Genomic DNA, 24,397 nt, shown 5'->3' on the forward strand with positions numbered 1-24,397 from the left:
TGTACGAAAACTGACATATACTTATTCATTTGAATAATAAAACTATGAGTTATTATATTTATACCTTCTCTGAAGATCGATGAAAACACCATAACGCTGATGCAATATCCTTGTTAACACGATCGCCAGTCAAATAAACTGCTCCCAGAAGGTAGAGTGGCACAAAAAATATAAAAAACTGCAAGCTGCACAAAAAATAAAACAAAAACCGCAGTTTTTTTAATGGTTGAATTTGGGTTATGCTGTTTGAGAGTTGAGAGGGAAATTAAAAAATTAAACGTAACAGGTTTGAAACTGAGAGAGGGAAATTGAATATTTTATTTTCTAAATTACCGCTAATAGGATGAATGTTGATGATCGATCATACTGAACCCTAATTTAAAATCAAACTGATAAGGGGAAGATGGGTGTTGGGGGGGTTTCAATAATACTTGTTATATACAAAATTATTATAAAACAATTAGATTACATATATTATATTATGTTATATACAATAATTTATCAAAAAAATATATAAAGATATTTAGAAAACATATATAAATTAATTAATAAATAATAAAAACTAGTTTTTAGACCTGTCACGTTGCGACGGGAAAGTTGATTGATCAATCAAAAGCTTCTTATTTAAGACATGAAATCTTCAAACAAACTCATTGTATACTACAAACAAACACAAAACAACTAAACTACCCACGTGATCTAGCTAGTAATAATATAAGTTAATGGAAACATTACAAAAGTGTTGACGGATCGAAGATTTGCTTCCAAAATAAAAATCAAATGATACCCCTATTAAAAGTCACCAAAAAGCATTAAATTTCAGAAAAATACTAAAAGTCTTAAAAGTTAAATCATTGAGAAGTTGTGTAATCGTTTACCTGGGAGCCAGGGTCACTTATTACACCATCTAACCTCCAGATCAAATTATTTTTTTGTCCGCCAGTTTTCTCCACCCTCTGTGCAAGATGTCATATCCAAAATCATTAAACAACATTATGAATTTTAAGTGATTAGTTTAGAAATGTTTCATTACCAAGACTAAAGAAGTAATCTTGTTGGAGGCATTTTACCGACTGTCAACAAACAGGTAGCATGGCTCCTTTTGGTATCCATTTTTTGACAACTTGTATTTGTAACGGGAGGCTAGAGGAGTGGCGAAAAGCCTTAGAGACAAAAGGTTTAAGGATTGATCGCTCTAAGACGGAGTACCTACACTGTGATTTTAGTGGGGTAAATGACAATGAGGATGTTCAGATCACCATTGAAGGGCAAATGGTTACGCAGGTAACGAAGTTCAAGTATCTAGGATCATTTGTCCAGAGCAATGGGGAATTAGACAGTGATGTGGCCCATCGAGTTCAGGTAGGATGGTGTAGATGGAGAGCAGCCACAGGTATACTGTGCGACAAGAGATTCCCAGCTAAACTTAAGGGAAAATTTTATAGGGTCACAGTTAGACCTGCAATGTTATATGGAACAGATTGTTGGGCCATCAAGAAGGCACAGGAGCGGAAAATGGAGGTAGCAGAGATGAGAATGTTACGCTGGATGTGTGGGCACGCAAGGTTAGACCGATTAAGAAACACGGTGTTTCGGGAGAGATTAGGGGTAGCTAACATATCCGACAAGATAAGAGAGTGGAGATTGAGATGGTTTGGACATGTGAAGAGAAGACAGATGACGAACCCTATTAGATCCGTAAAAAACATTACTATAGGGGGGGGGAGGGGTAGAGGTCGTCCTAAATTGACTTGGGATGAGAGGATTAGACATGATTTGCTAGACCTAAACCTCTCTGAGAACATGGTTGAGGATAGGATTTCTTGGAGACTTAGAATTAAGGCTAAGGATTTTTAGGGAGAAAGGATTACCTTAGGGTTTTTTTTTGTTTTTGTTACCTGATTTTGGTCATACACCATTAGGTTTTTCTCTTTTCATATATTTCTATGTTGTTATCTATACATGTATTGGAATTTAAATTTTACTAAGTGCTACTACCAATTTTATTACTATTGAACTTTGATGCCCCTTATTTTTCTCTCATACAATGTTACTTTGAGCTGAGGGTCTCCTTCGAAGCCACCTTTCTACCTCATTGGATAGAGGTACGGTGTGTCTACATCCCACCCTCCCCAGACCCTACTTATAGCTTTGCTATTGGTGGGATTCCACTGGGATTGATTGATTGATTGATTGTATTTGTAACGGCGCTAGCTTTTGACGTTCTTTAACGCTGCAGATACATCTGAAAGTCATTGCTATTTGATTGCTGCTAATTGTATTATGCAAGATGTTAGGATGCGGCATGCTATTGACAAAGTTGGTATAATGACAGCATAAATGATGTATCCGGTACAGTTTTTTATTTTAAACTATAATGAAAAGATATGCAGCAACTAACTAAATATGTACCTCCATATAACATGTTTAATCTCAAATTGTTAAGCTTTCCTTATGAAGCAAACACAAATATGCAACTGTAAATTGCATTCACATTTTAATGTACATAATTGCATGTTAACTCCATTTTGTTGCTTTATTAAACTATCAAATCCATAACATTTCACAGTATAAACTACATAACCCAGTTTGCAAGAATGCATAAAGAGAATGATCAGGTTAAAGAGAATGATCAGGTTAAGACAAATAAGAAAATAAAAAATCTAGTAATTCGGTTCGGTTTTTTCGGTTTTATTATATGCAAACCAAAACCAAACTGTTAGTTCGGTTTCTACTCGGTTTTATTATATGCAAACCAAAACCAAACTGTTAGTTCGGTTTCTACGAAAATATAAAACCATACTGGCGGCTTTTATTTCGGTTCAGGTTTTTCGGTTTTCTCGATGTCGGAACGTTTTTCGGTTTCTTTCACACCCCTATTCATAATAACTGAAGTGACATTATCCGTTACACGTGTTTTTTTTACTGAAAAGAGTGATGATGTTTTTCACAATTATTAGTAACCAATATAGTTTTTTTTACTAAAAAGGGTCAATAAATCAAACATACAATCCAAAGTACCATATTAAGCTGCACACAACCTTAAAAAGACAATCCAAACATACTTCAATCATTCAGTTTTCACAAAGCCAATATCCAAATCTAAAAAAACATAAAAACAACCATCAACACACAAACAAACCACTTCAGATCCCTGCAAATCTATACTATATACAAACAACGACAATACGATAACCAATTAAAAACGCGTCTGCGTTCTTTTTCCTTTCCCGTCGGACATGCTAAACGACGTCACTTTCATTGGAGTTGCAACCACCAAGGGCGCTTCTGGTGAGTCGTTAACTGCAAACTTTTCATGCATAAATCGGCTTTCGATGATGGATTCGTTTTTGGTCATGAGCTTATAGCAGTAACAGCTTTTGAGGCCTTGTTGATTCCTGTAACACTCGTGTGCGCTGTTCTTCACTTGCTGGAAATCCCAAATCACACTGAATTTTTCGACTGTTGCAACCAAGTGTCGTTCTTGCTTCCCGCTCTCAGTCACCTGAAACACACACAACTAACATTAATAAACAATATTTATGGACCCAATCTCCAAGGGCATTATTGTCATTTGGTATAATAAAAAAAAACAATAATTTAATCTACCTTAAACTTTGTGTTTTTCAAACTAAGACACTTTGACAGGGACGGACAGGTATATAAATCTTTTGTACACCCTTAACCAAGTAAGAAACTAAGTTCACACTTTTTTCACTATCTTAGCAATTAACTTAAATATCTTATCGTCAATTTAGCAAGAAAGTTACATCTTATAACCGATTATAGCAATAACTGATACCGGTCATGTTTTTGCACATCTTATTTGTCATGTAACATGTACGTATCACACGATGTATGGTGTGATATCTATGTAGTCGATATCGCCGATATATCACCAAAATATATGGTATCGGTCTTTTGGTAAAATATCGGTCAAAACTTTGGTACTGATAATATCGACGATATTGACCGATATTGGGCCGATAATCGATATATCACCAATACTCCCGATATCAGTGTTTTAAGTCTTAGTTATCAATTTTGTGTTCAGTGTTAGTGTTTTAAGTCTTAATCAATTCCTACTTGCTACGATTGTTAGTATTTTAAAGTTGCAAAAGGTTAATTTGTTAATGGTATATATATGAATTCTTAGTGTTCAATTTCTATATATATATGAATTTTACATGATATTAAAATTACCGATATTCCAACGATATCTCACTACGATAACCGATATCCGGTATTTTTCAGCATTAACTGCTTAGATTGTTATCTTTTATCATTTTTTTTCAAACTCATACAAAATCTATTTATTTCCTAATTCTTTCAAATAAGAAGTTTTCACATATGCGGCGTCTAATGTAATATTAATAACTAAATGTTATAAAAGCAAAGAAAGAAGCTTACCCATGAAAATCTACCACCATGGAACTAATTATGCTTCCCTGCAGTGTGTGCATCCACAGGAGTTAACTTCAGCAGCCTCGGAGCCGGTATCTTATTACCCATCCGACCGCTAAACCCGGTCTTCGTTTTCCCATCTTTATCAGTAAACAAAGTACATATCAATATAAGGTAAGTATCAGTAGTTCCCAATATCCACTTCCCATCATAAGTAACATCCACATGAGTAATAGGCGAACCGAGCCCCGGAAACGCAGTCTTCGCCATCCGCATAGACGTACTCGAGTACAACCGTATCTTCCCATCTAACGAACCAACCACAATCGACCCGTCACCAGTCGTAGCAAAACACTGAAAATTTGTACCCCTCGAAAACTGGTGCCCTTGTGTCCAATGCAAAACCGGCGAACTCGTTTGAACTATCCCTCGTCTATCGCGCATATCCCATTGCGCCAACCGGTTATCATCCAAACCCAAAAACGTCGACTCAGACGGGTCTAACTGCGACCCTTTTGTATCGTTTGTTATATCCCTCATCGTAATATCCGTCCCGTCTTTCTCAAACTTCCATTCGCTCACTATCTTTCCCGTCTCGATATCTAATTGGTTCACACCCGTCGCGTGCGGTTTCCCTTCGGTTTCCGGACACATTAGCACCATATTCGTCTCGCCTCTCATTAACAACGCCTTTTGTGGCGTAACACTCAAACCCGAACCACCAACACCACCGATACCGCCACGTTTACCGCCATTATCGAACTTAACATACACACCCTTCCCATGAATCCCATGACTAAAATTCTTGACAACTTGCACACCCGAATCATTAACCAAAAAACTATTATCCAATGCGCCCAACGCCACGCTCTGTATCCCTCCGTCCGACGCCGCTTCCTCAAACTCCTCAAGCAAATCATTCCCTCTCCTACCCGTACCCGTACCTGTACCCGTTCTCCACACCGCATCATCCTCCTTATCCCAAACCGACTCATCGGCCACTTCGGGCTTCACCCACCCGATAAAATCCTTCCCGTAAACCTTAACCTTATTCTCCTCACTCGCCTTCAACCCGTAAACATTCTCAAACAAACAATCTTGAAACCGGGTCACGAAAACCCGATACTCCTCATCACTGAAAAACCTCAAAGCCCAAACCCCATTATCCACAAAATCAACTCTCCTTTGCTCACCAAACATCTTCAATTGCATATCAGTTGAAACCCTAACCCTAATTTTAACTTTATCACTTTTACCTAAACCCCCAATTCTCAAAACCCAAAACCCACTTCCAGAATCATCCAAATCATCAAACCCATGTTCAAAATCGTCTGATTCGTCAAACCCATCTTCAATTTTGTCTAATTTAACGAATTGATACCCGATAACCTTCTCAGAAACAACCCATTTACCACCTAAATGACGGTACAGTTTCACCTTGTTCTTGAAATTCGAATTGGGGTTTTGGGTAGCTGAGTATTTCAATTTAAGCTCCTTAAGCTTTGATTCGATGTCGTCTACTGGTTTGTGATCTTTAATTGGTGTTGTTTTGTGATCGGGTTGTGGGTCTTCGTAATCGGATTCGGATTCTGATTGTGAGTGGTCTTCGTAGTCATCGGAATCGGAGAGATTAAGGCCTTCACGGCTGTGAGAACCACCCATGGTTGGTTGTTTGTTGGTTTTCCGGTTAATCGGAATTTGATTGAGTGGATATCGGAAATAACGGATAATAATATCAAATTGGAAAGAATGATCGCATAGGAGTTAGTGTAGTATATTATTATTATATAAATATAAATGAGATTCCGTGTTGCTTTAATCTGACGCCTACACGTGTAGGTTCTTTTCTTCTTAGCCAAGGAAACTGTAGGCGCGTTGCCGATATTGCAGGGCTCGCTTTAACTTACACAGAGCTCGAACTTGTATCATGAGTAGTTCTTAAAGCTCAGAATCGATTTGTTTACCATTTATTACTTAACTTTTATTATAATTCTTCTTAATTATTTTTCTGTATTTTTTAGTTATTTTTTTGTATCAATATATATATTATATATAGATTACTTAAAAATTATTAAATATATATAGAAAGATATTATAAATATTATATTAATAACATGTTCGTTTTGGTTCACGAGCTGGATCGAGCTCGATAAGTGAAGCTCAGAGTTGTTTTATTAACCGACATTACTTTTAGGCTTGAGCTTAGGCTCATACTCGATTAAGCTCAGCTGATCAACTCGTTTGCGTTGCATTTGTGTTGCTGCAAATGAGCCAACGAGTTGAGCCGCTTGCGAGCTACTTGAGATCGAATTGATGAAAAGATCAAAATGAGCCGAGTTTTTCCAAGCCTAAGATTTAGCTCGAGTAGTTATCGAATCCGACTCGATCTTTGTGTGAATAGCTCATTTAGGCTTTTGTCGAGCCTCGTGTATATAAGTTTTGCCTTTTTGGGACTTTTATGAAATATTTTTACAATATACTGCCAAGCTTTGGGCCTTTGGCTCGTTTAAGGTACTACACAAACTCGAGTAGTGCTTAAGCTCGTTTAGGGTCTTTCTCATTATACAAAAATAACTAAAAGCATATATAAATCAATTAATAAATGATAAATGAGTCAAAACTGAGCTTGAAAAAACAATTCACGGGTCAATCTCGAGCTCTCATAAGTCAAAACGAGCTGTGTTTGAGCCTAGTCAAACTCGGCTCATTTACACCCCCTTTAATAATCCATCGAAGCTCTACCAGACGCGTGATAGCATTTTTATATGATGATTAACACTTCATTGCATTGTTTGATAAGCTAGTTCGTATATACCCATGATTATTAGACCCAACATAGCCAACTATGGTCTCATGTGTGTACATAGACGGATAATTGGTATGGGTTTACCATTCCTAACGGGATTACTATTCCAGGACGAACTTCACTTGATCATGATTGAATATTACAATTTCCGTACCATTTTGAGAATACTGATTATGCGCTTATATTCTTATTTTTATTCTAATGTTTTACTTTACTGGATTACTTTATTGGATTACGAGCTCTCATAGGCCAAAACAGGTCATATCACCACCTTTTTCATCAAATCATACAACTAAATTAAAATTAAGGATGAGTTTGGTATCAGGGACGAAATATAAGAGAGAATGCGGTGACCCTGATCATTGTCGTTGTTTGGCTTAGTAGGATACATTTTTGCGATTTTGTCCGAAGACTTATATAGGTATTGAGGATGGTCGCCTCCGATTACTGGATTTGTGACTTCGGTCACCGCTATGACTAAGTCCAAGCTTCGCCATTGTTGATAGTTAGTACCGATTAGAGGTGCACAAATTACATGGTTCTGGACCTGATCCGGAACCGGTTCCTACCTGTACCCTACCCGCGGATACGACCTAGTATTAGATTTCTCCCCAGAGTTGTACGCGCAACCAACCCGGACCCACCTGAACTGGAAATACCCGGTCAAAACCCAACCTTACACTATTCGAAAAAAACCTGAAAACCTAGTTAAAATCCGGTTAAATACCCGACTATACCCGGAATTGGTTCCTACCTGGTTCCGGTTCCTGAAAATACCCAGTTTGTGCACCTCTAGAACCGATACTGAAAATTACCAAAAATGAGTACTAATAATGAAAATGCTCGGTACAGTATAGATATTGAAGACAACAAAATAAATCGGTAAAATACCGGTACTGTACCGATCCCAAAACCTCGAATTATTACCCAAAATAATACACTAGTGGTATAATTAGTAACGGTCAATAACGACCTCACACCCTCCATAACAAACAAAACTATAAACAAAAACCAAATTCTAACAAACAATTAAACAAACACCATTCACCATGCACACCACCACCTTCTTATTAGTATTATTATCTCTTCTAATCACCACCTTCATCTCCCTAACAACCACCGCCTCACCACCACCACCGTCACCACCACCGCGCCTCCGCGGCCACCTAATCAACTGCGGATCCAAACAAAACGTCCACCACCACGGCACCACATTCCAAAAAGACAACACCTACACCACCTCCGGCAAACCAACCACCTTAACCCGAACCGACATCCTCCCGCTCCTCACCACGCTCCGTTACTTCCCATCCACCCGCGGCAAACACTGCTACAACGTCCCCGTCACAACAGGGTCCAAACTCCTCATCCGCACCACCTTTTTCTACGGCGGCTTCGATGGAGGCAATGCGCCTCCAGTGTTCGACCAGATCGTTGACGGAACGATCTGGAGCGTGGTGAACACGACGGATGATTATCATAAAGGCGTGAGCTCTTATTATGAGGTGGTTGTTGAGGCGAATGGTGGGATGGTTAGTGTGTGCTTTGCGAGTAATGAGCATTCGAATGGGTTGAGTCCGTTTGTTTCGGCTCTAGAGGTGGTGGAGATGGACTCGTCGGTGTATAATGCGACCGAGTTTGGGAAGTATGGGCTGGTTACGATTGCCAGGACGAATTTCGGGTCGTATGGTGATTTTGTACGGTATGAATGTATTTGGTTTTGGGTAATTGAAGATCTAGAAACACTAATTTGATGAGTTGTGTTTGATTTTGATTGATTAAAGCCTTGGATATATTTAGGGTTCACGAGTCGAGCCAGGGTGGTTTCGAGCTCGGGTTTGAAATTAAACGAGGCAACTCAGCTAAGGCTCTAGCTCAATTTTGAAGTTAAATGAGATTAAGATTGAGCCGAGCCCTAAGTAGATTTTGGCTCGGTTACAAAAATGAGTCAATTCAGCTCATGATGTTTCAAATCAAGTTTTTTTAGCTAGTTTTATTCGAGCTTTTCCATGAGCCCAAGCTTTTTGAACTTCCATAGATCTACTAATTTGATGAGATCTAACTATTTAGAACTTAGAATTCATCAAATTAGTCAATCTTGCGCTTTCATTGCTCAAAACCAAGCACATAATTTAATAATGATACCGATTGAATGGATCATCTATAAAACTAGTTTTCCAGATGATCCATTCAATCAGTATCAATTATGTGTTTGGTCATGTGTAATTGAAGCCCTAGATCTCTAATCTGATGAGATCTAACTAGTTAGAATTCAACAAATTAGCAGATCTTGCGCTTTCATTACTCAAAATCAAACACATAATTGAATAATGATACTGATTGAATGGATCATCTATAAAACGGGTTTCCAGATGATCCGTTCAATTTGAACAAATTATGTGTTTGGTTTTGCGTAATTGAAGCCCTAGATCTACTAATTTGATGAGATCTAACTAGTGAGTCATATGATCCGTTCAATCTATTCAATTATGTGTTCAATTTAGCCTTAGGTCTAATATTTTGATGAATTCTAACTAGTTTTTCAGATGATCTGTTCAATTTGTTCAATTATGTGTTTGGGTTTGAGTAATTGAAGCCCTATACATAATAATTGGATTAATTCTTACTAGTTTTTCTGATGATTCATTCAATTTGTTCAATTACGTGTTCGATTGTGAGTAATTGGAGCCCTATATATACTAATTGGATGAATTCTAACTAGTTTTCCAGATGATCCGTTCAATCGATACTGGCAGTCGTTTGTCGATGGACACCCTATGGTCGAATCCAAAGTTAACGTGACGTCATCGGAATTTTGGAACCAGCCACCGGTGAAGGTGTTTTTCTCAGGATCAACGACGAGCAGAGGGAAGAATTTGACGATAAAGTGGCCGCCATTTCCTCTCCCTTCCAATCGATACTACGTTGCGTTGTACTTCCAGGATAACCGGAGTACTAGTCCGTATAGCTGGAGAATATTCACAGTCTTCATTGATGGTGAAACTTTTTATCAAGATCTTAATGTTACGACGAGAGGTGTGACGGTTTACAGCACAGAATGGCCGCTCTCAGGTGACACACAAATTACTTTAGTGCCGAGAAGTGACATGCCGGTGGGCCCCACCATTAACGCGGGGGAGGTTTATCAGATCTTGCCTCTTGCAGGAACAACTCATGGCCGAGATGGTACCATGGTGATTCTAATTTCTAAATTCTCTCAAATTTTGCATAATAAATTAAAAGGGTCATCTATCAGACAGTCACACACCGAATGACATCTAATCCCTCACCGTTTCAAACAGTTGTCCGCATAGAGCTTGGACGACCGTTTTGAGTCTTTTGGCCAGGAATTTCAAATTGTGACTGTCTATGGTCAAAACAGCCGGATATTGACAAACGGCCTATTTGACCAATACTTTTCAAAGTTTGGCCCCAATGGTATGAACGGTTGTTCAAATATTGTTCAAAACGACAGTTTTGACCAACAGTTTTCAAGGTTGTAATCAGATGGAGGTGGTGCAGCTATAGCATGACCCTAAACTAATTTAGCTACGATTTTATTTTAACCTAAAATTTTGCTAGATAGTAATGTAAAATATGAATGTATTCATAAAGTTTGCTTGTTTGTAGCATTTGCATTGCAAATATTGAAGCAAAGCTTAAAAAACCCACCCGGTGATTGGAACGGTGATCCATGTTTGCCAAAAGAACACCATTGGTCGGGAATCGGTTGTTCTGAAGGAAAACAAGTACGAGTTACCAGTTTGTAAGTGATACACGATTTATAAGTCGTTTAAACCGCCATTAGTTCAACACAAGTTGTTATATTGATGTGTTTGATATGCATTATTAGGAACCTTAAAGGACTCTCACTAGCAGGAACATTGCCTAAAGAAATTGCAGGATTGACTGCTCTTAAAGAATTGTAAGTACTACATAATTCAACAAAAACTTAGGTTTTTGACAAATATTATATATGCAGCCGGCTAAGCGCGAATAAGATGACGGGTCATATTCCTGATTTGAGTCCATTGAAGGCTTTGGAAATCCTGTAAGTGCTAATAATATTGTTATTGTTACTATCTTTAATATGCATTTGGTTTTATGCGATTCTTAATATTGGCGTTTTTTTTTCTAAATGCGTGGAAAAGACACCTAGATGAAAACGAATTTGGGGGGCCGTTTCCAGATGCACTAGGCGCGCTTCCTAACCTTCGTGAAGTGTAAGTTGTTTCGCTGTGTTCGAAAGCTTTGGTCTGTTTTAAAAACAATTATGCATTTTTTTTATTAATGTTTGGTAATGCTAATGTTAATGTGACAGATTATTAAACAAGAACAAATTGAGTGGAGAACCACCACAAAACTTATTAGAAAGAAAAGGCATGATTTTAAGGTAAGAAGAAGTGTTGCTTTGAATGAGATGATATACATTTAAATATAATTTTTATTTTTTTTTTAATTTATAACATGTCGTGTTCAGAACGTAGAAGCATGAACTTGTTGGCGAGTTGAGACGCTGTTTGAACGATGGATATGGGAAGAATAGTTACTTTTCATGTTTTTTATTACGTAGTAACTCAAACAGAAGTTGTAACCGAAGACAACACGCCTTAAAAAAGTATTTGTAATTATTATTCAACAAGTCTTCAAGGCTATTATTGTTATAGGATGATTAAAATTTAATATTGGTACTAAAGATTAGTAAACTTAGCACATTTTTAAGGCCCAATTTTTTTTTTGAATAGTTTGTTAGGGTTGGTAATGAGTGGTCTTCTTTGTGCTTTCTTTATACTTTTACTCTTTTAGCATTTTATTAGAGGGTATCAACTACCAATAGATCAACACTTCATTGCTTCATCACTCCAACTCAAGGACTCAAATTTTTAAGGTTTGCCATTCTAATTATTTTCATTTGAAATTTTATATTGATTGTGTTTGGGATTGAGTTACAAAAATTCTTATTGACTTATTAGTTTTTTTAAAAATCATTAAAAAAACAGGATTTATGGTTTTTAGAAACATCTTTTGAACTTTTTCAAGAAGCTAAATAAAATATATTTTTGTGATTACCAAACTTTTTTTTAACTTATTGATTTTTTCAATAAGTTGTTTTCAACCTCAATCCCAAACATTTGTAAAAAATTTAGAACTGTATATATTATAAACAAACAACAACCAAAGCCACAAAGAGACAACACCCCTCTCCACGAACCGGAGAGAAGCCCAACAATTACATAAAATTGAATTTACACCACTTGGACCAAACTAAAGACTTACATTTGGGCCTGCTCTTGAACCATAAAAAACCGAGAGACCTAATATCACCTACTAATTCCTCTATCTTGAATTCTTTGTCTTCAAATATCCTCTCATTACAGGCTTTTCATAGTCTCCAGCAAACAATAATCACTATACCATGAAAAACATCCCTTTCCCAGACCCCTAGACCCGGGGTCTTATGAATCTCCAATAAATCCCAAACATTTGTAATTAAACTCTCTTATTTGCTTAATCTTATTTTACATTTCTTTTTTAATATTTTGCAATGATACAATTTGCTTAAAAGTTAAAACCTTATTTTTCACTACTATTGTGTTTCCAATAGAAAATATGTACATTTATAAAGCTTGTCACTATGTCAGCATCAATACTCAATAGCTGATTTTTTTATATATACTTTTTTCATCACGTGACCATTTATTTATGGGAAAATTCCCAAAATGATTCAAATGAGGAGAGAGAAAAGAAAAATAATCTTAACTATATCAAGATTCCCAAAACAACCCTTAAAATATGTACTGAGAAGACGCATTGGAAAAATAAAAGACCATATTTTTTAATCAGTCAAAATGTGACACGTGTAAAGGCACTGACACACCAGACGAGATTTTTAAAAATCTCGTCTGGTCCAACCATATTTTTAAGTTAATTAACTTTTTAAAAAACCGTATCTCCAGACGGTATTTTTATTCTCGTCTGGTACGTTCAAATTATTATAAATCCTAACTTCATCTTCTTCATCTTCATCTTCTTCTTCATACCTACAAGATCTAATGTCATACAATTTTTTTTTTCAACTTCATCTTCTTCATCTTCATCATCTAGTGAAGACCGGTTCAGGGGAGTACCCGTGGCGGCGGCGGTGGCGGTGGTGATCGTTATAGTGGCGGAGGCGGCGGTGGTTATAATGGAGATGGACGTGGCGGAGGACGTGGAGGTGGGTATGGTGGTGGTGATCGTTACGGCGGCGGAGGTGGTGGTGGTTATGGAGGTGGTGGGGGCGGTGGTGGTTGTTTTATGTATGGGGAGGATGGTCACATGGCTAGGGAGTGTCCCAATGGTGGTGGCGGTGGCGGTGGTGGTCGTGGTGGTCATGGTGGTGGCGGTGGTGGTCGTGGAGGTGGGTATTAGATCTTGTAGGTATGAAGAAGAAGATGAATATGAAGAAGATGAAGTTAGGATTAATAATAATTTGAACGTACCAGATGAGAAACATAAAAAAACTGTCTGGAGAGACGGTTTTTTAAAAAGTTAATTAACTTAAAAATATGGTTGGACTAGACGAGATTTTTAAAAATCTCGTCTGGTGTGTCAGTACCTTTACACGTGTCATATTTTGACTGGTTAAAAAATATGATCGTTTATTTTCCCAATGCGTCTTCCCAGTACATATTTTAAGGGTTATTTTAAGAATCTTGATATAGTTAAGATTATTTTTTTTTTCTCTTCTTATTTGGATTATTTTAAGAATTTTCCCTTTATTTATTATTGAGAAACAAAATCTCTCACTTTCGTGATGCAATAGAACAAATCTATCAATTTAGTATTCGACATAAAAATAAAAGTTTATAAGTTGGTTGTGATGAAGCTACAATAAAAAGATTTAAAAAAGTATACATAATTACTTAGTATATCAATATTCAACTCACTATAAGACTATGCGTAGTGGAGGGGCTACAAATTGGGCGAATTACGTCATGTGACGCGCAGTCAGTAAAGGGTGTATTTTTGTTTTTGGGATGTAATGGTATTGTAGCATACACACACATATATATATATATCAATCACAATCAATTATAATAATATACTCACAAGGGAAGCATGCGATAAAAACTCCCTCCACCCTATCGCCCCACAAATCGGGGGGGGGGGGGGGGGGGGGGGGGGTTGTCGCCGGATTTCGTCCCAAGAAGGCGCCCACTACTGGTATCCTAAATACACATTTTAATAGTGCAACCTTTTTAGCTCACTTTAGATGACTATTGAAATTATTAAGACGCCAATTAGCAAGTCTGTTTGCACTTGTTTTTTTTTCAGAAATATCCTGTTTTTTCAAACTGTGATAACATCTATGTTATTTAATATTAATATTAGTAAGCGGTGTTAAGCGTGTCGTGTTCGCAGGTTGGCGGATCCAACTGATTTGAACCCAAAACCAAAACTGAAAATTGCTTCAAACACTACGATACTCTTATTTTACCTTAAAGAAGATTTTTTTTTTAATTTTTATTTTTGGATATATTAATACTTTAAATTTATATCCTTACATCAACAAAGAAAATCAAATTTTATGTAAACCAATTGCACTTATTTAGCAATAAAATGTTATTTCAATTTCGTTTTTAGTTTTAAATTTAATATCACATAAATTCTCCAGGTCTAACTAAAACACGACTTTCTCAGTTAAACAAGTTTCCAAATTCGACCCACAACTAACCCAACTCGTTTATCCGAAACCCTACCCACAAATACAGTGTTAGGTTTGCCTAGAGGTGGACAAACAAACCGGTTAACCGAACTGGTTTGAAACCGATTATGTATAAATCGGTTTGGAACCGATTGATACCGTAGATTCGAAACCGGTTCATAATTTTCTCCATAAAAACCAAGCAAAACATGAACTAAAACCGATCGTAACTTTTTCAAAAAACGGGTTCCAATCCGAACAGGAAGATGTATATTTTTTAGACCCAATTACAAATTTTGTCCTTTAAAAAAAGCCAAATTACGGTTCGTGTCCTTTCCTTGCAGGCGGTGTCCTTTAAACTTTTTTTCCTACAAGTTTTGTCCTTTACGCTAACTGGGTTAGAAAAAGTCAGTTAAGTATGACATGTGCCAGACATGTGATGGGCATAATTGTAATTTTAACAGGGGAATATATTATATATATTTTCTTTTCTTTCTCTCTTCTTTCTCTCTAAGCCATAAATTCCGGCCACCTCTCCTCTTCCTCTCCCGCCGCCTCCTCCCACCACCAACCTCCAACAGCCGCCTCCACCGCCAGTACCACACCAACCTCCCTCAACGCCGCTTCAACGTCCGCCGCCATACAACCTCAGCTTCCGAGTCGGCGCCGTTTTCCGGCAGCCGGAGAGCCCACCGGAAAAACGCTCCGCCTGTACCTCCCATTCCATCATCACCACCGCCATACAACCGCCGTAGATCTATTACCGGCGGCTAACTGTTCTTCACAAGGTACGATTCAATTTCTACATCGATCGATTTATGCATCGTTTTAGGTTACCATTCGATTTAATCTTTGTGGGTCAATTTCATCTGGGTGTTATTGATTTTTGTTTGTTAAAGCTTGGATCTTTACGGGTGTTCTTGATTTTTGTTAAAGCTTGGATCTTTATTGTTTCTGGGTCGTTTGTTCTGGGTCGTTTGCAATCTGGGTGTTTTTGATTTTTGTTAAAGGTTGGATTTTGAGTGTTTCTTGTTGTTTATGAACCATTGATTTATGTTTGGGATCTGTGAAAATGTATAAGTGATGTCATTGTTGATTGGATTAGGTTTTGATTGAATTTGGATCTGAATCGGTTGGGGGAAATGGAGCCTGAGGGGGTTAAGCGTCGAGGGAGGAAGAGGAAGAGAAGGAAGGAGTTGCAGGTGGTGAAAAGACAAAAATGCCCTCACATGCGTCTCACGTGAGGGCATTTAACTGAGTTTTTCTAACCCAGTTAGCGTAAAGGACATAACGTGTAGAAAAAAAAAGTTTAAAGTACACCGCCTGCAAGGAAACTTAGAAAAGGACACGAACCGGTTTTTGGCTTTTTTTAAAGGACAAAATTTGTAATTCTGTCTATTTTTTAAGGATCAAATTAGCATAATTCTCTCGAAATCACCGCCTGTATGTGGGCCCCTTGTAATATTTTACAAGTCAAACTTTCCAATTGCCGGCATAAGCTTTCCCATGAATAATAATAATAATAATAATAATAATAATAATAATAAGATATATCTCAACGTTATGGGAAGTAGTAATAATAATAATAATAATAATAATAATGTTTCCTGATATACACTACATATATAGTATACATACAGATTGTGATAAAGTATCAAAAAAGAGAGATAAATAAACTCAACAACACATCATCATTTCAACAACCAAGTACAACAATCAACATACACTTGATTCTTTCATATGGAGCTAAAGCCTGGCCTCTCTGCTTTTGTCACCGGTGCTGCTTCTGGAATTGGTATGTTTCTGTATATTATTATTATTATTATTATTATTATTATTATTTTCTGTTCTAGAGTTTAGTTTACTGTTTCTGGATAATATTGATCAATCGTTGACTTTTATTACATGTAACTGAAACAGAGTATTATTAGTAATAATAATAATAATAATAATAATAATAATAATATTAATTGAAAAACATGAAATGGAATTGGAGATAATTTAGAATACATGAAATACAGTGATCAGTGTTGTAAAAAGTGTTCGGGTGGTGGGATCGGGACTAGCGATTAATCGGGATTAATCGGATTAGAATTTATATGTAAAATCTCAATTTATGTATAAAATTTTCAATTTTGACCAATTCTGGACAAATCGGGGATTAATCGGCGTCTAGTCGAGATTTTTACAATACTGGTAGTCGGTCAAAATCGGACCTTTTTTATTTTTTAATTTCTGTTTTTTTAGTATTTTTTTATTTAAGTTTTTTTGAAAGGCGATCGGACCTTTGTTTTCTCATTGATTTGCTATGTTTACGTTTAATTGTTTATTTTTGAACTATAATACTATATGCTATGTGAATTTTTAAGTGTCAATGTGAACTTTTGTATGTAATTTTTCAAAATTACACACAAAAAAATTGGTAGTCGGTCAAAATCGGAATTTTTAAAATTTTTTAATTTCTTCTTTTTTAGTTTTTTTTTTGAAAGGCAATCGGACCTTGGTTTTCTCATTGGTTTGCTATGCTTATGTTTGAATTGTATACTATGTGAACTTTGAAGTATTTATGTGAACTTTTGTATGTAATTTTTTAATATCACACACACATATATTATTACAATCCAATTAATCTAGTCGGTACTCCACCATCTGACTAGTGCCTAGCAAGTTTTACAACACTGATAGTGATCTATACTTGATAGTGAATCTTTGCATGTAATGATTATGAAAATCATCATCATCATCGTACTCAGTATATCCCACCAATAGCAATGCTATGGTAGGGTCTGAGGAGGGTAAGATGTAGACAACCTTACCTCTACCCCATAGGGATAGAGAGGCTGCTTCCGATGAGACCCCCGGCTCGATAGTAGTTTTGCATCAAGCCTTGGACATAAGGCACATAGCACTCAATCATCGGGACACCGGCTGATTGGTGCATGTGCCCTTGTCTTTCGGCTATCAACGCCACCACATGATGCCTGAATAACCTTCCCCCACTTTTAACGTTATTTTCACGAGATTAGTAAAATAATGATTATGAAAATAATATGCATAAATTTACGGTCTAATCCTAGTGAATCCATAACAAGAAAACCTTAACTGAACATATTGTATTATTGACATATTTTGCATGATTTTTTAAATTATTTATGGAAATATGTAATTCTGAATGTGATTCTTATTATTTTCTGCTACTCGTGTTTTCGGTTTGCAGGTAGAGCGCTTGCTTTAGCTCTTGCACAAAAGGGTATATTTGTCACCGTTGTTGATTATTCCGAAGACAGAGGAAAAGAGGTTGCATTGCTCGCACAAAACGAAAATCTCAAGTTTCACTCAGGATTAAAATTCCCGTCCACTATCTTTGTAAAATGCGATGTCAGTAACAAAGGTGAGTTATATACATTAATATGGAGGTAAATTATTGTTGTAATAATAATATACTTATAATTTACACAGGACAAGTTGCTGCTGCATTTGACAAACATATGCAAGTGTATGGAGGTTTGGATATATGTATTAATAGTGCCGGTATTGTTACTCCTATACTGTTTGCTAAGGACCAAACAGACGGGTCAAATTCATGGAGACATGCGGTTAATGTTAATCTTTTAGGAGTTATCGCTTGCACCCACAGAGCGGTATGCTTCAGCTTCACTATCAGCAATGCGATTATCATTATTATTATTATTATTAATATTTTGTTTGATTAAATGCAGATCCAAATAATGGAGGCTGCAAAAAAGCCCGGTGTGATTATAAATTTGGGTTCAGCAGCAGGACTATATCCACACATAGCTGACCCTATATACTCTGCTTCGAAAGGTTTTATATTTTTCCAGTTCACATACCAAACATTATGTATATATCATTGTTATCAAATGCGTTAGGCGCACTCAAGGCGTATAGGCCTTGCCTAGGGCCTAGGCGCAAAAAAAAGCGAGGGCCTGAGGAAAAATAAGCGCACTTAAATAAAACATTTAAAATATATTATGTATATGAAAAATAATACTATTATTATGTAACATTTAATATTATCTAATTAGTACCGAAAGTTCTAAAATAGTCAAGATTCGAATTTGATTCCAAAACTTGAATTACAAAATGTATCAATATAATGCCTTTTGAGTTCTCCTAGATCTAAGTTTCAATAGCACCCCTTGCGCTTCTTTTGCTCGGCTTTTATGTTCTCGTGTTCTTGGCATATACAAGGCGAAGCCCTTGCATAGGAACTAGAAGCGCATTTATTGAGCCTCGTCTGAAAAATGGGCCCGGTCGCAACAAGCGAGGGCTTTTAATAACTATGGTATATATTTTTTTAATATTTTTGTATTTTTTTTAAAGGCGGTGTGGTTATGTTTACGAGAGCGCTCGCTCTCTACAAGAAAAAAGGAATTCGTGCCAATGTGCTTTGTCCAGAGGTAAAAGTTATTTTCATATTGAAAACAGCATAACCTCTTTAACACTAATATTTTTGTGGCAGATCGGATTTTAATAATCCCACATTTTTGTTGTTGGCCAATAATAATCCCAACTCAGAAAATAGCTGCCACTGGTCCCACCTTTCACAATAATTGTTTCCATTAAAAAAAAAACTTAAATCCGTTAAGTTTTTTCCGAATTTTAAAATGATGTTTTAGGGCTTTTGATCGAAAGGAGGATACGAATCGATTTATGTAAAATTTACCTAGAAACGGTGTTTCAAACGAGCTAAGTTTTACATGAATCGATTCGTATTTTCCTTCTGATCAAAAGCTTTAAAATATTAGTTTGAAATTCGGAAAAAACTTAATGGAGTTAAAAAAAAATTTAACGGAGGTCTGAAAACAACTAGTGTGAAAGGTGAGACCGGTGGCAGCTATTTTATGAGGTGAGATTAATATCGGCCACCTGTAAAAAGGTAGGATTATGAAAATCCAATTTGCTTATTTTTTTTTATTATATGAATCAAGTAGCTGCAAGAAGCAAGCTTCTTTTTGTTCAATGAACTTGATGACTTGTATGCAGTTTATTCGAACTGAAATGGGTGAATTAGTGGATTCTCGATTCATTGAACGGATGGGAGGTTATGTTTCCATGGAAAATTTGATTAAAGGTATGCTATTAAACTTCACAACGTATTTTTTCTATAGTAAATAAATAGTTGTACATGACAACTAATAAATGAAACAGGTGCATTTGAGCTTATAACCGATGAGAGTAAAGCGGGGTCGTGTTTATGGATTACTAACCGTAGAGGTTTCGAATATTGGCCCACTCCAACTGAAGAAGCTAAATACTTAGTGGTTCCTTCAAGATTAAAGAAAAGATTAACGTCGGTGATTAATTCTAATGTTAAAATACCTCAAAGCTTTGAAAAAGTGTGAGTTTGTTAAAATGAGACCGGTTGCTAAAATCGTTAATAGTTTGTTAGAGTTGGTTTGCTTGACGGTTTTTTTTTTTTTTTTTTTTTTTTTTGCAGAATTGTTCGCACGCTGAGTCACAATTTCCGCAGTGCTACAAGTATAGTCCGTGCACCACTGAAGTTACCGATTAAACCGGGTCATGTACTATTCAAAGTAATATATGCCGGTGTTAATGCAAGCGATGTAAGTTTATGGGTTATAAATGGATTATGCTATCTTATCAATAAGTGGTGCAAAAGTAAAAATTAGAAAAGTAATAACTTTAGAATAAGTCATTGGACTTAAGTTTTAATAAACAATTTGAGATTGCAAATTTACAAATTTAACCTTAGCATAAACTGATTAGTTGCATCTGCTTATAAAAGATCCCAAGCACCCCTATCACAGAATGCATATTTTAAATTATAATTTTCTTTATTTTTTTTTTATTTTTTTTATTTGAATCAAAAGGTTGTATTATTGTGGTATGATGTGACAGGTGAATTTTAGTTCTGGTAGTTATTTCAGTGGAAGCAAAGAAGAAATCCGCTCTCGGCTTCCATTTGATGCTGGATTTGAGGTATAAAACACAGGTCAACAAGTATTAATACCTTTTTGAAATTTTATTTATTTTCATGGTCTACAGATTTTTTTTAAATCTAAAAATTTGACCTTTTTTAGTTTTTTGAAATTTAATTAAGATTTCTTGGTCCATGGATTTATCCGAACTACTAATAGTTTTTCATTCGTTTGTGTTCATGTGTTTAAAATTTGCAGGCTGTAGGATTAATAGCTGCAGTCAGTGACGGGGTTAAAAATCTAAAAGTCGGTACTCCTGCAGCAATCATGACTTTTGGAGGTTATGCCGAATTTGTTATGGCATGTTGATCTCTTGTCTTTTATTAAATTATCATTAGCTAATTGAGTTAATATTTAGCCTTGTATTAGAGGTGACAGTTTTGACTTAAATACTTATAATAAAAATAAATCTTGGTTATGTTTTAATAATATTTAATAATTAATAATTGGTATTGAATTATGTGTTGTATTTTAGGTACCTTCTAAACACATTCTGCCTGTAGCGAGACCAGACCCCGAAGTTGTTGCCATGCTTACTTCTGGACTTACAGCGTCGATTTCTCTAGAAAAGGTTTGTTTCTTAAATAATTAATAGTTGTTGCCACGCTAAATGTTTTTTTTAATTAAACTATTTGAGTAAAATATTTATTGTGGTGTTATTAGGCAGCACAAATGGAGTCTGGAAAGACGGTTCTTGTTACTGCTGCTGCAGGAGGTACCGGGCAGTTTGCAGTTCAGGTAATTTAATATTTTATAACTTTTTATTTCAGTTATGTGTTGGTGCATTTGAGAAAATATCTTTGTTTTAAACTTCTATTATAATGTTATACATAGGCCTGTAAACGAACCGAACGAGCACGAACAAAGGCATGCTCATTTAACTTTAAAACGAACACGAGCACTTAATCAAACAAAAATTTGTGTTCATGTTCGTTTACTTAAAAAATGAACATGTCCGTGCTTGTTTATGTTTGTTTGTTTAAAATCTAAATGAACCGTTCATGAACATAAACAAACATAACTGAAAAAAATATACACGAACATAAATGAACACACTTAAATGAGCACAAACGAACAAATATAAAACTATTAAGTAGATGACTCATACAACTAATATTTAATTATGTTCTATTTATATGTAAACGAACATAAATAAATGGACATAAGCGAATGAACGAAACATGTGTTCATGTTCGTTCGTTTAAATAAACGAACACAATTTTTTTGTTCATGTTCGTTTATATAAACGAACTTCTCGACGAACGGTTCACGAACGGTTCACGAAGCGTGCGGTTCGTTTTCAGGCCTAGTTATACACACACATATTTTATTTGAAATTTTGAACTTATAGAAGGTTATATAGTCCTTAATTTTAATTATGATGGTTTTACTAACGTGTATAACCGTAGCTTGCAAAATTAGCTGGAAACAAAGTGGTGGCAACTTGTGGAGGTAAAGATAAGGCTATACTTCTAAAAGATTTGGGAGTTGATCGAGTTATCGACTATAAGGAAGAATCTATCAAAAATGTGTATATGTTTGTTTTCTTCAAAAAAGTTATTTATAACTTTTTATTATATACATACACATAAGAAATAACTTTTTTAAATTGAAAAACGAGCAGGTTCTTAAGAAGGAATTCCCGAAAGGCGTTGATATTGTTTATGAATCCGTTGGTGGCGATATGTTTGATGTGTGTTTGAATGCGTTAGCGGTTTATGGACGGATGGTGATCATCGGAATGATTTCTCAGGTAATTCTACTTTGTTTGAATCTGTTCATGTTTCTTTGACTTTCCCGGTCAGAATTTTTTTTTATTATTTATTTTGGGTATTTCAAGTTACATCATTTTATATAGTTGATACTTCCGTATAATCTTAAATTTTTTTATTTTTTCAAAATTTTGAATATATCATTTTGACCTCTGAAGTCAAACGTGTCATTTTTTTCAGTATCAAGGAGAGCATGGATGGAAACCACGAAACTACACGGGATTATGTGAGAAATTACTAGCAAAAAGTCAAACTGTGGTATGTAAAGTTATAAATAATAATATCTTTCTAGTTTTTTTTTATTATTTTTTTAATAATATTTTTTAATTATTTTTTGGTTTTATGCAGGCTGGATTTTTTCTTGTGCAATATGCTCATTTGTGGCAACAACATCTTGGTAATCTGGTTCATCTTTTCTCTTTGGGAAAACTAAAGGTATAACAATATATTACATAATATTAAAATTTATCATCAATGTATATCCCCTATATTTTATCGCATAATTAAATATTTACCGATTTTTTTCTTTTAAAATAATCAGGTTGCAGTAGACCCTAAAAGTTTTGTGGGCGTTCAGTCGGTTGCTGATGCGGTTGAATATCTCCATTCTGGTAAAAGTGTTGGCAAGGTATGCTCAAACCGGGCATTTCCTTCTGGTTTAATGAAAAGTTAGAAACTTTATGTGTTTGCCTGCCACTTTATTGTAATCGCTTTGTAGTAGTTGAATGTTAACCAGAGTATCTTAATTCAGAAAATAACATTTAAAAAAAATAAAAAAAATAACATGATGGATTTTTTGGTTTCAGGTGGTGGTTTGCATTGACCCGAGTTTCAGTCAACAAACAGCTAAGCTTTAAGGTTAGTGATAAACAAGGTTAAAAGGACGCATACATTATTAGCAGACTGCAAATATTCATGAATCAAGTTGAGTAAAGCATTTGGAAATAACATCACAATCTTGATGACAATAAAAGACTAATATTTTTGTACTTGGATAGTGTTTTGACTTGTTTCTGGCCGTCGATTAGTTCTCGTTGAAATTTATAGGGGCGATTACATATATCCCCGTGTACACTGTTAATTGCATATCTACAAAATAAGAATTGTGATTAGAAAACGTATTAAAAAAAACTATTGAATAACAGATATATGCCCGTTCTAACTCCGTTCGATATTCAACCCATATAAACCCATTAAAATAAAAGGTTACTTTTGTCTCAAAATAACCCGACCATATAATCAACGTAGTGAATAAAAGATAATAAAAAGCGGTAAAGTAGAAACTTATGGATTTCTTATGGTCTGTTTCAAGATAAGTTTTACATCAGTCGACTTGTATCATTCTTCCAATCAAAAGCCTAATTTGAAAAAACACTTAATGGCGTTAAGTGTTTTTTACGGAGGTCCATTAAGAGAAAAATAGTCGAAAGGTTGGACTGTTGGCAGGGATTTATAAAGATAAGATTATTATCGGTCAATACACAAAATGTGGGGTTATTTATTTCCAATTTGCCGTATGGTTTCAGGTGGTTGTTTGCATTGATCCGAGTTCTGGTCAACAAGCAGCTAAGCTATAAAGTTGTTAGTAAAAAACATGTTTACACCTACATATTTAGAAATAACGTCGACAATAATATTTTTCCGGGACTAATATCTGCTCAGTTACATATACGTTTAGAATTCGAGTAATGTATTGAATCGTGTTGGGAAATCGATTAGTTTTTTTATGGTATGTAAAATTTGTATATAGTTATAATGGTAATGA

The 24,397-nt window shown here is 35.6% G+C and overlaps 2 protein-coding genes and 1 pseudogene across 3 annotated transcripts; 2 read left to right on the top strand and 1 right to left on the bottom strand.

The window, feature by feature from the left end:
* Nucleotides 1-3,042: 3,042 nt before the first annotated feature.
* LOC143631424 (protein CYPRO4 pseudogene) lies at nt 3,043-6,141 on the bottom strand (annotated as a pseudogene). Its single transcript, XR_013153354.1, has 2 exons — nt 4,411-6,141; nt 3,043-3,505 (listed from the first exon to the last, which is right to left on the bottom strand). The product of XR_013153354.1 is annotated as a protein CYPRO4 pseudogene (transcript).
* A 2,118-nt stretch (nt 6,142-8,259) lies between these two features.
* Nucleotides 8,260-11,216, top strand: LOC143631405 (putative LRR receptor-like serine/threonine-protein kinase PAM74). The gene is made up of 3 exons (XM_077100176.1): nt 8,260-8,912; nt 9,933-10,396; nt 10,841-11,216. Exons 1-3 carry the CDS (start codon nt 8,260-8,262, stop codon nt 10,978-10,980), a joined length of 1,257 nt encoding a protein of 418 aa, XP_076956291.1. The 3' UTR covers nt 10,981-11,216.
* Nucleotides 11,217-16,555: 5,339 nt separating this feature from the next.
* On the top strand, nt 16,556-23,694 carry LOC143631425 (uncharacterized). Its single transcript, XM_077100198.1, has 18 exons — nt 16,556-16,692; nt 18,115-18,288; nt 18,357-18,538; nt 18,617-18,722; nt 19,242-19,318; nt 19,905-19,992; nt 20,070-20,259; nt 20,359-20,485; nt 20,781-20,861; nt 21,059-21,160; nt 21,336-21,431; nt 21,524-21,598; nt 22,270-22,389; nt 22,485-22,613; nt 22,813-22,890; nt 22,981-23,067; nt 23,174-23,260; nt 23,439-23,694. The coding sequence occupies exons 1-18, from the start codon at nt 16,638-16,640 to the stop codon at nt 23,487-23,489; spliced, it is 1,905 nt and encodes a 634-aa protein (XP_076956313.1). The 5' UTR covers nt 16,556-16,637; the 3' UTR covers nt 23,490-23,694.
* The last annotated feature ends 703 nt before the right edge of the window (nt 23,695-24,397 follow it).

This window comes from Bidens hawaiensis, unplaced genomic scaffold, assembly GCF_021521415.1.
Source record: "Bidens hawaiensis isolate Kalapana, Puna unplaced genomic scaffold, B.hawaiensis_p1.1 tig00006068_1, whole genome shotgun sequence".
Lineage (NCBI taxonomy): Eukaryota > Viridiplantae > Streptophyta > Magnoliopsida > Asterales > Asteraceae > Bidens > Bidens hawaiensis.